The 14,733-nt window shown below is 55.9% G+C and overlaps 1 protein-coding gene across 2 annotated transcripts in view; it reads left to right on the top strand.

The window, feature by feature from the left end:
• The window catches only part of KLHL29 (kelch like family member 29), a 310,779-nt gene that overhangs the window by 289,623 nt on the left and 6,423 nt on the right, over window positions 1–14,733 (top strand). For both annotated transcript variants that reach the window (XM_030858308.2, XM_060309498.2), the window contains exons 7-13: window positions 3,438–3,640; window positions 4,794–5,053; window positions 7,746–7,944; window positions 8,087–8,269; window positions 8,475–8,655; window positions 13,920–14,113; window positions 14,477–14,621. In XM_030858308.2, coding sequence (XP_030714168.1) covers window positions 3,438–3,640; window positions 4,794–5,053; window positions 7,746–7,944; window positions 8,087–8,269; window positions 8,475–8,655; window positions 13,920–14,113; window positions 14,477–14,621 — 1,365 coding nt within the window. The remainder of the gene's footprint in view (window positions 1–3,437; window positions 3,641–4,793; window positions 5,054–7,745; window positions 7,945–8,086; window positions 8,270–8,474; window positions 8,656–13,919; window positions 14,114–14,476; window positions 14,622–14,733) is intronic.

The following is a 14,733-nucleotide window of genomic DNA, read 5'->3' as shown; positions in this document are numbered from 1 at the left end:
AGCATCTGATCACTGAGGTGTGTGAGGGGTAGATGGGGCACTCTGTCCTGAATTCTGGAGAAGGCAGTTCTTATCCCACGTGAGTGAATTGTTAATGGCAGGGTCGCAAACATCCTGATATTGGGGCTGAGGCATTCCCAGCACATCCACAGACTTAGGCCTGCCAAGCAGAGGCTGTGTCCCACACCTTAGAGACACACCCCATCTTGGGAGAAGGTGACCCCAGGAAGTTTTAGTTTTCTGATAGAACCTGTGGACTGGGCAGCTCCAGCCTGACCCTCACTCCCATGCTCCGACCCCCAATTGTCGGGTCCATAGCCCCACCCTGATAAGGCTAAGGCTGCCCGATCCTGCCCTGCTCCCCCTTCTCCAAGGTCATATCATGACCCCGATTGCCCAGCAGCTCCCCAGATACTCCATGGGGCTGAGAGAAATGGGATGCTCAGACCCCCAGACCCAGCTTAGGAGAGGGACGGAATGGTTATCTGGGGAGGACACAACTCCCCACTGGTGACCAGGGCCACCCATCAAGGGCGATACCTCCCAGGGGGTCCTTGCTCAGAGGGAAGAGGTCTAAGGAGCACAGAGGTCCCGTCCCAAGACAGTCTGATGGTCAGGGTTGGAGAGTGGCCACTGGCCTACCTCTGCCCCCACAGCTGTCCAGCCACACAAGAATGCCTGTGTGGACCATAAACATGCCTGTGCAGGGGAGCTGCACGAGGCCTCACTGTCGGGGGCCTCTCTTCCTCCAGATCTTGAACTCAGACACGTGACAAAGTCTTCATCCCATCCCCAAGAGTTCCTCATTCCGAGAGGAATGGTCAGTCAGCTCACAGTGTCTGGCATCTGGCCCCAGGGGCCTCCAGCCACTCCCCACAGGTTGACCAGCGGCCCTCTCCTCTCCACAGGTTGCCCCCATGGGAAGTGGGGGGTCTGGAGGAGCAGAGCCTCAGCTGAGCATCACAGGAACAGCGGTCCTCTTCAACCCTGGACAGAACCTGCAATGGTTGACATCCCATGAGCCTCCCCAAGCAACCCCTTGGCTCCTAGCCATGCGAGCATCACCTTGTCCCCAGGACCCTCTCCCTGGCTCAGATTCTGGGCAAGACAACATCTCCCCACAAGTGCAGCCATGCAGGTCCCATCAGACTATAACTCAGGGCCAGGGGTTCCGCTGGCCTTCCATCTACCCAACACCCATCCTCACAGGGTTGTTCCTTGGTTCTCGGGGTCACAGGTCACATGCATTTCAGTGCGTGCATGTGCACGTGTGTGTGCACATCCTAAAGTCCCACCTCAGCTCTTCACTGATTTTGTGCTGAGGACTCGTGGGGAGACTGGAGGGCTGGCCAGAGGGGGAGGCAGCAGTGGCTGTGAGCCTTGGGAGAAGGGGAGCAGCCCTACTTTGGCCTCATCAGCCCTGCCCTGGCTGTGGCCCAACGTGACCTCTGCAGAGCATGAAGGGCGTGGGGGTGAGGGTGTGGAGGCCAGAGAGTGGCAGGTCGGAAGGAAGGCAGAGTAGAGTAAGAGGTTGACCAGATGGCCCCGGAGGCCTGGGGTGTGGAAAATGCCTGTGGTTTCAAGTGATCACATAATAAACCATTTTTATACTTAACAAAGTCACCCAAGCATGGGACTCCATCCTAACAGGAGAACACTAGGTGTGTTAAGACACTTTAAAACTCACACACACTGTGTACATCTATGGGTTTGAGAAGGGGCTCTGCTCAGACCCTCTGTTTAGCCTGTACCTTTCCGCTCAGCTTTCTGGCCCTGCCCAGGGCTCGAGGCAGAATGAAGCCTTCAGGGCCCTGGTCAGATGAGCCATCCTACGTGGAGGTGCAGAGTGGCACCCCTGAGAGGGGGGCCTGGACGCAGGCTCACTGCTTCACCTGTTCCCTGCCAGGTCATATTTGTATTGTAAAGGCCATGGGAGGCCAGTGCCTAACCGGAGAGAATGTTGCTCAAACGGTGGCATTTCAGGTTCTGTCGTGTAGAGCAGAGTCTCCCAGGAAGGTATCTTCCAGCCTCTGTCACTTGAACTCTATGGGACTTTGGACCTCATCCAGTTCAGTCCTCTGTTTTGCAGATAAGGAGCCTGAGGGCCAGAGAGACCAAGGCTGCCCGCCTGTCGGTGGCAGAGCTGGGGCACCCAGGTCCCCTAACTCCCTGCTTACAGGGGAGTCGGCCTCTCTCTGGGGCCAGCCTGTTCACCCCCCGGACACCTGCACACCCCCACCGCCGGCCACAGGTGCACCCAAGGGACCAGTCACAAGAGTCTCGGCCCCTGGCCTCCTCAGGACAGGGTGGGGAGGCAGGGCCAGGAACGCAGAGGTCATTTCCCAGCACGTGGCTGAACCCAGCCCCCCCGGGCAGGACCAGGCTCAGTGCGAGTAGCAGGACAGGTCAGAGCGGCCGAGACCGCGTGCCAAGCCGATGGCCTCTGAGAACCCTGCCTCCCTCCTAACTCTCTGGGTGTTTCTCCTCTTGGTCACTTCTCGATTGGTGTTATTTTTGCTTCATCTTATCTGTTTCCTTCCAGGTCCAGCTTTAGGGTGCGGCTGCCAGGCCTTAGGAGCCTTTGCAATGGTTTGGTATTTCTGTAGACACCAGATATAAACATATTTATATATCTGTGTCCCTCCCCTGCTCCCCCCAGTTCACAAGCCCGATGCACACTCTACACGCAGGCCACTCTGACCTCTGACCCCGTGTTCCATGTGGCAGGAGGCCCCGCCCCGGGCCAGGTCCTAGGTCATGGCTGCTGGCTGTCTGTGGCGGAAGTCCTTGGTTGTTCTCCCTCCCCTCCTCCTGGCTCTAACCATTCTGTCCGTCTATCTCGTCTCGTCCTCAGTTTCCAAGCAATGTCATGAAGGGCTTCCTTTCCATGCCTAAAAGGAAACAATATGTTTTTGGAAAGAGGTGGGGTTGGAGTCAGGGTTCCGGGACGGCTTGGGGCCCTCAGTCTTCAGGGCAATCAAGGGATTGGCTGCGATCGCAGGCGTTTGGGAGCCTCAGTCACGCTGGAGATTCTCCCACTGGAGGCAGACGGGCCCCGTGGCCCGGGACCTGCCGGCCACGTTTTGTTTGGCGGAGACGCCGGGGCCAGCAGTGGAGCCGAACCGTATTGTTTCCCTTTGAGGCCAGTCTTGGTCCTCGTCCCCATCCACAGCTCATGCTTTTTGATTTGCATCTTTTTTTGCATGGACATGCCGAGTAGTGATAAGCAGGGTTTTCTGTTCTTCTGGGCGTCTCTGGTCAGACTCTTCTCTTTCAGATCCCGTGTAAGGTCGCTAGGTTCAGGTGTGTCATTGCTGTGTCCCTTGAGTCCTAAAAGGAAGGGCGTGACCGAGGTGTGCAGGGAGACCTAGCCCTGTGAGGAGGCGGCGCCATGGCCGCAGGGCGGCAGGTAAGGACACCCTGGTCTCTGTGCCTAGGTCGGTGCAAGACGGCAGCCAGTGTGGCCGGGAGAAGCTGGAGCTCGTCCTGTCCAACCTGCAGGCCGACGTCCTTGAGCTGCTGCTGGAGTTTGTCTACACGGGCTCCCTGGTCATCGACTCGGCCAACGCCAAGACCCTGCTAGAGGCAGCCAGCAAGTTCCAGTTCCACACCTTCTGCAAAGTCTGCGTGTCCTTTCTCGGTGAGCCGCAGGGAACAGTGCTGATGTGCAAACAGCTCAAAAACAGCAAGGATTGAGAGGAAAGGGCTGTGCGTGCCCAGCCAGACCACCTCAGGGTGTAGCTGGATTCCACAGCAGTTTTAAGGTGATAATTCGGGTCACTGTGCACAAAGGCCTCCGCTCACTGGCGGACAGAGATGTTCTCTGCATTGCTCCTCTGAGGGCCAGAAAGGCCACACCGGGACCCCGGGCAGCCTTGTGAGGACAAATGGACCGAGAAGCCTGTGTGAATGATCTGTTCATGGGGAGCCTGTGCCCTGGCCTCACAGCCCTGCTCTCTAAACACTGAACAAACTTGCTTCTATTAGACCCAGCCCAGAGAACACACTCACTTTACAGTTTGGAGCTGCCCAGTTCGGCGAGAGCAGGGAGAGGGAGGGGCAGAGACAGGAGTCACCAGAACCGGCCTGAGTGTGGAGTGAGAGAGGCAGGGATGGGAACAGGCCAGGTGGGGATGGCCAGGGGCCTGAGACGTGACCTTGGGGGAATGAGCCATCTAGAAGAGTCAGGAACCACAGCTCCTGAGTTGGGCCCACAAAAGTGATGGGCCTCCTGGGACCCAGACACGTCTAGACTAGAATAACCATTAGTCGGATCTCAGGAGCTCTGGCCAGACTGATCCCAGGTCTGGAGGTCAGGTTGGGTGAGGCCGAGACCCATGGGAGGTGGTGGGTGGGCTTATAAGGGGTGTTACTGCTACCATGACTCTAAAGTAGAAGGCTGTGACCCCAGACGTGCCTGTCACAATTATGGCGGACACCATAAGCCTCAGTGTGACCCCCCAAGTCCAGGCCTCTTCCACTCACAGGCACTGAAAAAGGTCCGAGCCCGGCACTGACACTCCATACCTCAGTCTCGGCCCTTCTGCCGGGACCTGCAGCAGCAGAGGGAGGCCCCGGGGAAGTCAGCATGAGACGGGGCAGAGAAAAAGCCAGAAAATGGATCTGAAGATCCAGGAACACAGGAAATGGGCTTGTGGGAACTCTGAATGCTGAAGGCGGGTCACAAAGACATGAGCTCAGAGAGGGATCCAGAGTGACAGGTGATGGGGACGGGTGGTGATCCCTTCCAGGGCCCTGCAGTCAGTGGTCCCGTCCTGTGCTCTTGCCCCCAGAGAAGCAGCTGACGGCTAGCAACTGCCTGGGGGTGCTGGCCATGGCCGAGGCCATGCAGTGCAGCGAGCTCTACCACATGGCCAAGGCCTTTGCGCTGCAGATCTTCCCCGAGGTGGCAACCCAGGAGGAGATCCTAAACATCTCCAAGGATGACTTCATTGCTTACATCGCCAATGACAGCCTCAACACCAAGGCCGAGGAACTAGTGTACGAGACCGTCATCAAGTGGATCAAGAAAGACCCCGTGTCCCGTGCGCAGGTAGGGCCTGCCCCACCCCCACCCGGCTTGCCCCTTCTCCCTCACAGTACAGGGATGGTGTCTGGAGCAAGGGGCCAGGAAATTAGAGGAGGCAGGGCTGCCTGGTCTGACCAGCAGTGGGAGCATCTGAGAGCCAGCAGGCCCGGGTAGGGAGCCTGGACCAGCTCCCATGGGTGCAGAGCGGTGAAGGGGGATGAGAGATGAGAAATCAGGCACTAGAGGGTTCTCTAGGGCTGGCATTACACCTGAAGGAGACCCAAGCCAACCGAGAGGCCGCAGGGCCAGGTGCGCAGCACCATGACCCTGCAGGGAGAGAAGTGTGTGCCTGAGCCAGGGTGCCCTGGGCTCCCGTGAGCTCGGACCCAGCAGCAGGAGCCCCACCCACGCTCGGGCTGTTGAGAGGGTGGAGAGCACCTGGACCAAGCAGAAACCACGGCCCACCTGATGGGAGGGAGGGCGAGTCCCTCAGGGGGGACAGCTGAAGAAATCAGAGCCGGAGCCCAGGGCGGAAGGAAAAGAGAGCAGGGTCCGCAGGAGGGCCCCTGAGTTACCGGAAATCGATCACAGCCCGGAAGGATCTCCGACCGACGGCCTTGCTTAGAACGGAATTACCTTGGTTCTAACGTGTGAGGAGCCCCCGGCCGTTAGTGCAGACACACAGGTAGCTCTCAGGAGAGCTCAGAGGCCCCCCAGAGAGCAGCAAATGGGAGGACAGAGTCAGGGAGGCGGGAGCCCAGAACGAGCTGAGGCAGCTGAGTGACACGTGACAGGGGCTACTTCGTTGTGTGCGGAACAAGAAGAGGCATGAGGGAGGGAGGGATGGGGCAGGCGGGGGCATTCACAGCCTTGGGTGGATACGGGACGCAGACATGGCTCTCCACCCCTGCCCCAGCCACTGGGCCCAGGAGAAGGCGGTCCTCTGACTGATCAGGCGGGGTTGGGGCAAGATTCATTTTCAGAGGAAGGAAGTCAGGTTGGGTGGCTGTAGTAATGACCACCACCGTCCACCACAATGCCCAAATCTGTCTCCAGCCCAGACCTCTGCCTTTGATTGTCTACTGGACACCTCCAGCCCATGTCCCCCAAGCCCCTCTAATTCATAAACCCCCAGACCTACACATCTTGTTGTGTTCCTTATTCCAGTTCTGCCCATTACCCATGGCAGAAGTTGAGAGTCCTCCCACACCTTCCACCTCCACTTGGCCACACACCACTGCCACTTGTGCCTCCTCTTACGAGAGCCAGCTTCTCTCTCTCCCCATTCAAGGCCCCTCATCTCACCAGGATGACTGCAGTCGTCTCCTGAGAGGTTTCCCCGCCTTCAGTCTCCTCCTTCCAAATTCATTCCCACCCTGCAGCCTCGTGGTCTTCCTAGGAGCATGTTTGGTCCTGTAATTTCTCTGTTTAAAGCCCCTCATGAGGGACTTCCCTGGCAGTCCAGCAGTTAAGACTCAGTGCTTTCACGGCAGAGGGCACGGGTTCGATCCCCGGTCCAAGACCTAAGATCCCACATGCCACGTGGCACGGCTCCCCAAAAAATTTTTAATAAAACTTAAAAAATAAAAATAAATAAAGTAAAACCCCTCGTGAGTGCTCCCATCCACTCTGCAGGAAACACTACACAGCCCTTGGCAGACAAGGCAGGAGGTCAGCGGAGGCCAGTGCCTAGCTGACCTCTCCAGTCTCATTTCCCCCTGTCTGCTGCCCAACGCCCAGCAGAAGCCTCCTGCATCCAACTCCATAGAGTCCCCCAAATGCAACACTCTCTTTCACACTCCGATGCCTCTGTGTGTGCTTTGAATCCCTCCCCCTCCCCACCCCCAGTCCGCCTTAGGCCTGGAAAAGTTGGCAATCCTTCCACACCCGGCTCAGATGGTATCCACTCTGGGGAGCCTCCTCTCCTGCACTCCCACAACCCCTATCTAGACTCTTGCTGTGGGAAGAGTCCTTTTATGTGATGGATCCCTTCCCCACCCTTAAACTCTGTATACCTGGAGGTCAGGGACCAGGTCTTATTGGTCTTTGCACCCCCAATAGCACACTCAATGCACGGCAAAGAGTGGTCACCGATTAGTTGTTGGATGAAACTAAAATACAGTGATGAGCAAAGAGTTTGCCAGACAAGAGGGAGATTCACATCAGTCCATGAAAAGCCTTTGATGCAGGTGAGGGAGTCCAGTGCGTGCCACGAAAGGGGCTTGCTGGCGATGGGGAGGCACAGGTTCTGACGGTTCTGACTTGCAAGCGCGATGATCATTGTCAGCTGTCCTGGGCCCTCCCACCACCGTCAGCTGTCCTGGGCCCTCCCACCCCTTCCTGAGCTCCTGCCCCACCTCGTCAAGGATCAGGATCCTCATTTCAGTCCCCGGCAGCCTGGTGTGAAGCAGAGGCCCGTGACCTGGGTGGAGGCAGGGAGAAGGTGCTCAAGAGATTGATGGATGGCCCACCCCAGGGTCAGCCACAGCACGCCAGACCTCCCCCTTCCTTCCCTCCTCACCTCCTGCTGCCGGGAGCGCCCGTCAGCTCTGCCTAGGCCGGGGTGAGCAGTGTCGACACTCCCAAGCCAAAGGCACACTCGAATTACCCCTTTTGCCCAGTCCCACACCTCTCGCTTCTTCCTTCTCAACACACCTCACAAGAGGTGATGCCACCTTATGATCTAAGAAGACCCCATGCCCCCTTGACCCCGCAGTACTCGGCGGAGCTCCTGGCCGTGGTCCGCCTCCCCTTCATCCACCCCAGCTACCTGCTCAACGTGGTTGACAACGAGGAGCTGATCAAGTCATCGGAAGCATGTCGGGACCTGGTCAACGAGGCCAAACGCTACCACATGCTGCCACACGCCCGCCAGGAGATGCAGACGCCCCGAACGCGGCCCCGCCTCTCAGCAGGTATGGCGGGATATGCCCCGAGCCCCCAAAGGCAGGCGCCACGCCGTCAGCCCAACTCTGGGTGGTCCCCCAAGGAGGCACCAGGCACAGTTGCTGACACAGTGTCAGGCTATCCCAAGGGTGCCCATCCGTGTCCCTGCAGGTGTGGCCGAGGTCATCGTTTTGGTTGGGGGCCGTCAGATGGTGGGGATGACCCAGCGCTCGCTGGTGGCTGTCACCTGCTGGAACCCGCAGAACAACAAGTGGTACCCCCTGGCCTCACTGCCTTTCTATGACCGCGAGTTCTTCAGCGTAGTGAGTGCCGGGGACAACATCTACCTTTCAGGTGAGGCCCCTCAGGGCTGGGCTGGGGACCGGGCACAGACTTCCCCAGGGGGCCTCTCCCCACAGCAGGGTTAAGGAAGGCCAAGGCCACAAGTGTCTACTTTGCAGGGGAAGCCTTCTCCTCCTGCCCCTGGGGCTGCGCCTGCCCAGCCTGAGACCCTTCCTCACTCCCTGCCCACTCTCTGGACCTCCCATACTGCCCACAGGTGGGATGGAATCAGGGGTGACGCTGGCCGATGTCTGGTGCTACATGTCCCTGCTCGATAACTGGAACCTCGTCTCCAGGATGACGGTCCCCCGCTGTCGGCACAATAGCCTTGTCTATGATGGGAAGATCTACACCCTCGGGGGACTTGGCGTGGCAGGCAATGTGGACCACGTGGAGAGGTAAGGAGGTCACAGTCACGACAGGGGCATCCTCTGACATCCCCTGAGAGCTAAAAGCACATCACTCCTCCTCCCCAAACCCCACCCAATTAAGACCCACTGGAGACTGGACTTTTATTTATTTATTTGTTTATTTATGGCTGTGTTGGGTCTTCGTTGCTGTGCGCGGGCTTTCTCTAGTTGAGGCGAGCGTGGGCTACTCTTTGTTGCAGCGCGCGGGCTTCTCATTGCGGTGGCTTCTTTTGTTGTGGAGCACAAGCTCTAGGCACGGGGGCTTCAGTAGCTGTGGCTCATGGGCTCAGTAGTTGTGGCTCGTGGGCTCTAGAGTGCAGGCTCAGTAGTTGTGGTGCGTGGGCTTAGTTGCTCCGCAGCATGTGGGATCTTCTCAAGCCAGGGATCGAACCTGTGGTCCCCTGCATTGGCAGGCGGATTCTTAACCACTGCGCCACCAGGGAAGTCCTGATGGTGGAGTAGAAGCAAGAAGGGTAACAACTGCCCAGCCACCGAGACGGGACACTCTTGTCCCATTCAGGGGGCCTGACAAGCTGGAGGCATGAGAGCCAATGGTGCAAAAACACAGGATGGGCTTGGATGCCCTGACCAGGCAGTTAGGGAACTTACTGGGACCGGAAGTAGCAGCCCAGAGACTGGCTGGGATGTAGGGCTAAGCTGGAACCAATGGTCCAAATGTGCACCGCGCCAGTGGCTGTGCCTTCGTGTTCCTGCCAAGTGGAGGTGACACACGGGGGAGCTCCCTTCCTCCCTGCCTCCCACACCTCCAAGGAAATCTGCATGTAACCCAGAGAAGGGTCGCTGCACACAGGCCTGGCCAACCCTCTAGAATTCTCTAGAAGAGAATGTAAGTCATGTGTATAAAGCCTGCCCTCTGCTGGAAGCTCCAGGCTGGCTTCCTCACCTCGGCCCTTTGAAGCTGGCCGCACCTGGCGGAGGGATCCTGTGCAGGCAGGAGGGGAATAGGCTGGAGGGGAATAGGCTGGAGGACGGCGCTTCTCTGGGTGGAAACAGTCTTTTCCTTTGAGACGGGGAAATGGATCATGCAGAGAACGGACACCTTGGAGAGAAACTGCAGAACGAGCTCAGATAGCTTTGTGAGTCAGCAGCAAGATGGGGGAAACTGCAGGGCAGTCCTGCTTTTGGAGAATCTAGTGCCCCAGAGAGTGACAAGTTAGGCTGAACTGGCCCCAAATTCCAACCCAGGGGGTCACGGCTAAGGTCACCGGAGTCCTTTTCCCACGTTCTTCCCGCACCCTGGCCCCCCCACCCTGGCCCCCATTATCAGCTTCCCGTGTGATAGCTTCTCGGCTGTAGAGCCGCACAAACCCCTCCGTTTGTATTCTTCCCTCGATGGCTAATTGGACACTTGATAAATGTTACGGCAAAGGTGGTTTCAGAGCAAGACAGGCTCTGGATTTTCACTGTGGGCTTTTAACTCCCCCAAGTGGAGCTCAGAGATGGCTCAGTAACAACATTTAATTGTCATATTGATTTGAAGATAATGGGGAATCCCCGTGTGATTATGAAGATATTAATACTGCTGTTGAACCTGGTTCAGCCCTGACGCTGACAGCCTTCTGTGGGACCCACTGCACACCCATCACTCTCCAAGCTTTCCAGAAGCCAGGTTCCACTCGTTTGTGATCCACTATAAACACACGAAAATGAGACATTTTCTATGTAGGAGTAAACTGAGCTGGATCTGTCATGCTGTCTTGCTCTTATCAGCTATTTTTAATCTCCTAAGATGCTGATTACTCATTTTGCAAACTTGTTGATAAATACAAGGATCAAATGCACAAAGAAGGGGAACAAACTCCACTCCTGTTGGGCCCAGGAGCAGTTCGCCCTGGCAGCTGGCTAGGCCTTTGTTCCGCTGCAAAATCAGCTGGGGCACAGAATGGGCAAGACCACCCTGGGAACCCCAGGAGATGGAGGAGCAGTCCAGGACACGGCGCCCTGAGGCCTCCCCTAGTCCACTGGGATCTGTCAGCCGTCCTTGTATGGACAGGACACAGACCTGAAGGCTCTTGGGTGGAGGGTACATGGAAGGGGTGCCCACCTCTTCCCAAGGAGCATAGCTAGACCCCCTTTGGTCAAGTCAATTTCTGTGCCACACAGTGACAATGATGAGAATTCAGGGTGACAGGAAGGTCGGGGGAATGGGGACAGACACGAGGACACTTTGTTCCCCAGGAAGCACTAAGGGTACAAATTGTTCTTATATTGATAGTGAATGAGATGTATGGTGCATTATAATTACCTTACTGTATTGCAGGACTAGAGCAAGATTATATAATTATAGTTTAAAACAACAGTGTAATAGACAAACCTGTATTATATCATTATATAAATAACTGGGTCTAATACTGTATAGCAATATATTGCAGTAGCTGTGGTTACTGGATAAATGATAGCAGAGCGCCGCACTCCGCGGGGTCATTTGCATGTCATTAGCATATCCTTCTCAAGCAGGAAGCTGACAGATTGAGCTGACGGGAGGGCTTGTGGCTTGGCAATCAGCCACCTGGAATAACAAGAAATTCACGTTTGGCAGAATGTGCCATTATACCGAAAGCCTGAAGACTAACAGCCACATAATCTTCCACTGTCTCCCAGCTCCTTCTGCAGCTCTTTGGATCTCTGCCACATCGGCTTAAAAAACAGATATCTGAACTTCTCATACTGTCCCAAAAGGCACTTATTCCATTGCCTATTAGCCACGTATCATTCGTCTGGGGCTTAATTGAATCAGCCCCTGCTCCCCTTTCAGGTACTTGAGCTTCTTCTCAAATCCTGAGTCTGTGCAAGCACAGAGCTGGACGTCTCACAGCCAGGGGCACCAGCTAGGAGAGACCATCTTCCTGGGTCACTGAGCTGTGACCATGCAATGACTAATGCCTCAAGGAGGCTCACGAGGAAAGGTGGGCCCCGTGTGCTTCCCGGGAAAGGTGTGCTGGGAGAATCCCAAGTGTTGTGGTGCAGCAAGCCCATGGTGGAGGCCCCGCCTTGGGTCCAGAACCCACGAAAGAGCAGTGCACAGCGTGGTGAGCCGTAGATGGAAGATCCAGAGTGAATGCTTGTGAGGGTGGCCCTCAGGGAACAACTGAGAAACACAGCTGCCCCACTAAGAAAGACCTCAAAGATCCCGGTTCAGTGGCCCATTTGCTTAATGCCAAGTCTACTCTTGCCATCCGCTGTGTCTCTTCTCACGTTTTCCCTGCCCTGCCTGGAACTCATGTTCCATCACTTCTCCATCCTCTGACTTTGCCACTTTGTCCTACACCACAGATCCTAGAGACCTGGGCAAGCCTGTTCAATCCTCCCCTTTACCATCTCCACGCCTGCCCTCTGGGGGCTGATTGCTGGTGGAGAAAATCCCACAGTCTTGTAGATTGGCCTCAGGTGTATTGAAGTCCTCCAACCTCTACTGGATCCTCATGGTGCAGGGCATTTTTTGTGTTTCCCTTGTCAGCCGTTTCTCCCACTCTCAAGAGCGTGCGTCTCCCATCTTCACCTCTCTCCTCAAGGCTCTTACCCCACAGACTCCTCTAATACTTGACTCCTGCTTCACAGAGAAAATGGAGCCATCAATCAAGAACTCTCTCTTTTTCCTGCCATCACTCCTGCATATGTCCTTATGCTCATGACATCCTTGCCTTCGTCTCTCATGCCTAAATGGCCACCACTTCCCTGTCTACTCTGGATCCAATTTGCATCCAGCTACCAGGAGCCACCCATCATCAGCTCTCCCCTCTCTTTCATATATAGTTCATCGTTCCTTATCCACTTGGGCTCCTTCCCATCAGCATGTAAACACAATTAAAACTCCCCCCCGCAAATTAAAATAAAACCCATGCTGTGCTGGAGCTGGTTCATACTGGTTCATTAGAGCCCACTGTTAAATCTTCAGGAACTCTGCAAGTCAGTTGTTAGCTACAGAGATTATTAAAAATTAAGTCATATAAACTTAGAATTAAATTATTTAAAAACAAAGGTAATCCATACTCAAAACTCATCACTGTCTAATTTTTTTTTACTACATTTTACTACTGCCTATGTTCTGGAGGTTGTATGTGTCCACTGCATCTGTACTGGGGGAGATTCTGTGTCCTGGGGCACTACTGGGCATCTCTTTCCAACCCCACATTCAGTGATGTCCCATTGGTAGCGTGAAATCAGCCATGATGAGAGGATTTACATTACAGAAATCAGCAAATGCTACACACCAGGACTTTCTTCCCTGGAGAGCTGGTTGTTAAACATTTATCAGCAAAACCCCCTCTTAGCTCTATAGTCCTTTCTAAGTCCCACCTTCTCTGCTCCCTCCTCCATACACAAAATAGCCCTGCACCTCCTGTTCCCCATATGATGCCCTTGACATGACCACCAGTGACCTGTTGGGGACTTCCTGACCTCCTGTCACATCCTCCGTGCTGCAGCTTTGCCTTCTGTCACATCACTCTTGGACTCCTCTCAGCTCCCCTCATACAGGCCGGCATCTCCCCAGTGTCCTCAGCCCGTCCTCACCCCACACGCTCCCTGTGAACTACCTCGTCTTCAGTTTCCATCTATGTGCCCATGATCCCATAGCTGAATATTTAATCCAGACCTAAATACCAACTGCCCCTGCACATCCCCAACTTGTTACCCACAGATACTTTAAACTTCCCATGAATAAAACCAAACTCATCCTCCTCCCCAAAACTCTCCCAACCTCAATTCCCTGTCCCATGAGTAGTGCCCCCTCTGTCCAGTTTCCCAAGCCAGAGACCCTGAGGCATCCTCAGGGACTCCCTGAAATGAGACATCAATTCATGCTAAACCTTATCAGTTTACCTCTCCTTCTGTTCCCAGCTCCTTCCTTGGTCCAGGCCACTATTTCCCCCAGTTTCCAGCCCATGGGCTGGGTATGTAGGAGATGCCCAGTGCCGGGCTGCTGAATGAAAGAGTAGGACTGAGCTGCACAGAGAGGGCTGAAGAGGCCCAGAAGCTGGGGAGCTGAGAGAGGTTTCCACAGACAGACAAGAGCCCCCCTGAGGTTCAAGAGGGAGGCTGAGAGGCCGGTTTGGGCTAGATCCTGGGTGGCCTTGAGTGATTCATCCCAAGTGCCCTCCACTGTGGAATATCGGGCTACACCGAGGGCAGGAAGTGGGTGGTGGGGCTCCCCTGTGTCTGCTGTCTTGCTTGAGGCCCCTGCCCTGCACGAGGCCCATCTGATTCTGGCTCTTCTTCTCCTCTCTCAACAGGTATGACACCATCACCAACCAATGGGAGGCGGTGGCCCCTCTGCCCAAGGCAGTGCACTCAGCAGCAGCCACAGTGTGTGGAGGAAAGATCTACGTGTTTGGGGGCGTGAATGAGGCGGGCCGAGCTGCAGGCGTCCTCCAGTCTTACGTTCCGCAGAGCAACACGTGGAGCTTCATCGAGTCCCCGATGATTGGTGAGAACCAGCTGTCTCCTCGGCCCAGGAGCAGGGCAGTGGCCCCACCTCATCGCTTTAGTCAGTGTCAATATTCCCAAACCCAGGGGGCAGGCTGAGCCCAAGGGTTCTGCACACCCAAGTCCAGGGGGGTGGGAGGGGAGGGGAGGCCCCAGCTCAGGTGCAGCTGAAGCTCCCACTACCTGGACAAAGGGCAAGCTGGTCCGTGCCAGGTGTCTCCTGGCCCCAGCCTTGTTCTCGGGCCAACCAGTGATGTTGGAGGTCTTTGCAGCTCCTGTCCCCTGCAGGGCCTGCTGGGATGGAGGAGGGGAGGGGGCCCGGCAGAGGGCCCTGACCTGCCTGCCTGCTCCGCTCTCCTTGCAGACAACAAGTACGCTCCTGCCGTCACCCTCAATGGCTTCGTTTTCATCCTGGGTGGGGCTTATGCCAGAGCCACCACCATCTATGACCCTGACAAAGGGAACATTAAGGCAGGTCCCAACATGAATCACTCTCGCCAGTTCTGCAGGTGAGGAGGCTGGGCCGGGGAGGAGGAGGGCCGGGGAAGGGACAGAGGGACGGGTTGGTTCATGATGACTGACCACCATCCGATGACCGAGGTGGTGCCTGGGCCCAGAACA

The sequence above is a fragment of the Globicephala melas genome, chromosome 12 (genome assembly GCF_963455315.2).
Source record: "Globicephala melas chromosome 12, mGloMel1.2, whole genome shotgun sequence".
NCBI lineage: Eukaryota > Metazoa > Chordata > Mammalia > Artiodactyla > Delphinidae > Globicephala > Globicephala melas.
Note: the sequence above shows the minus strand (reverse complement) of the source record. Positions and strands in the feature narration are given on the sequence as shown.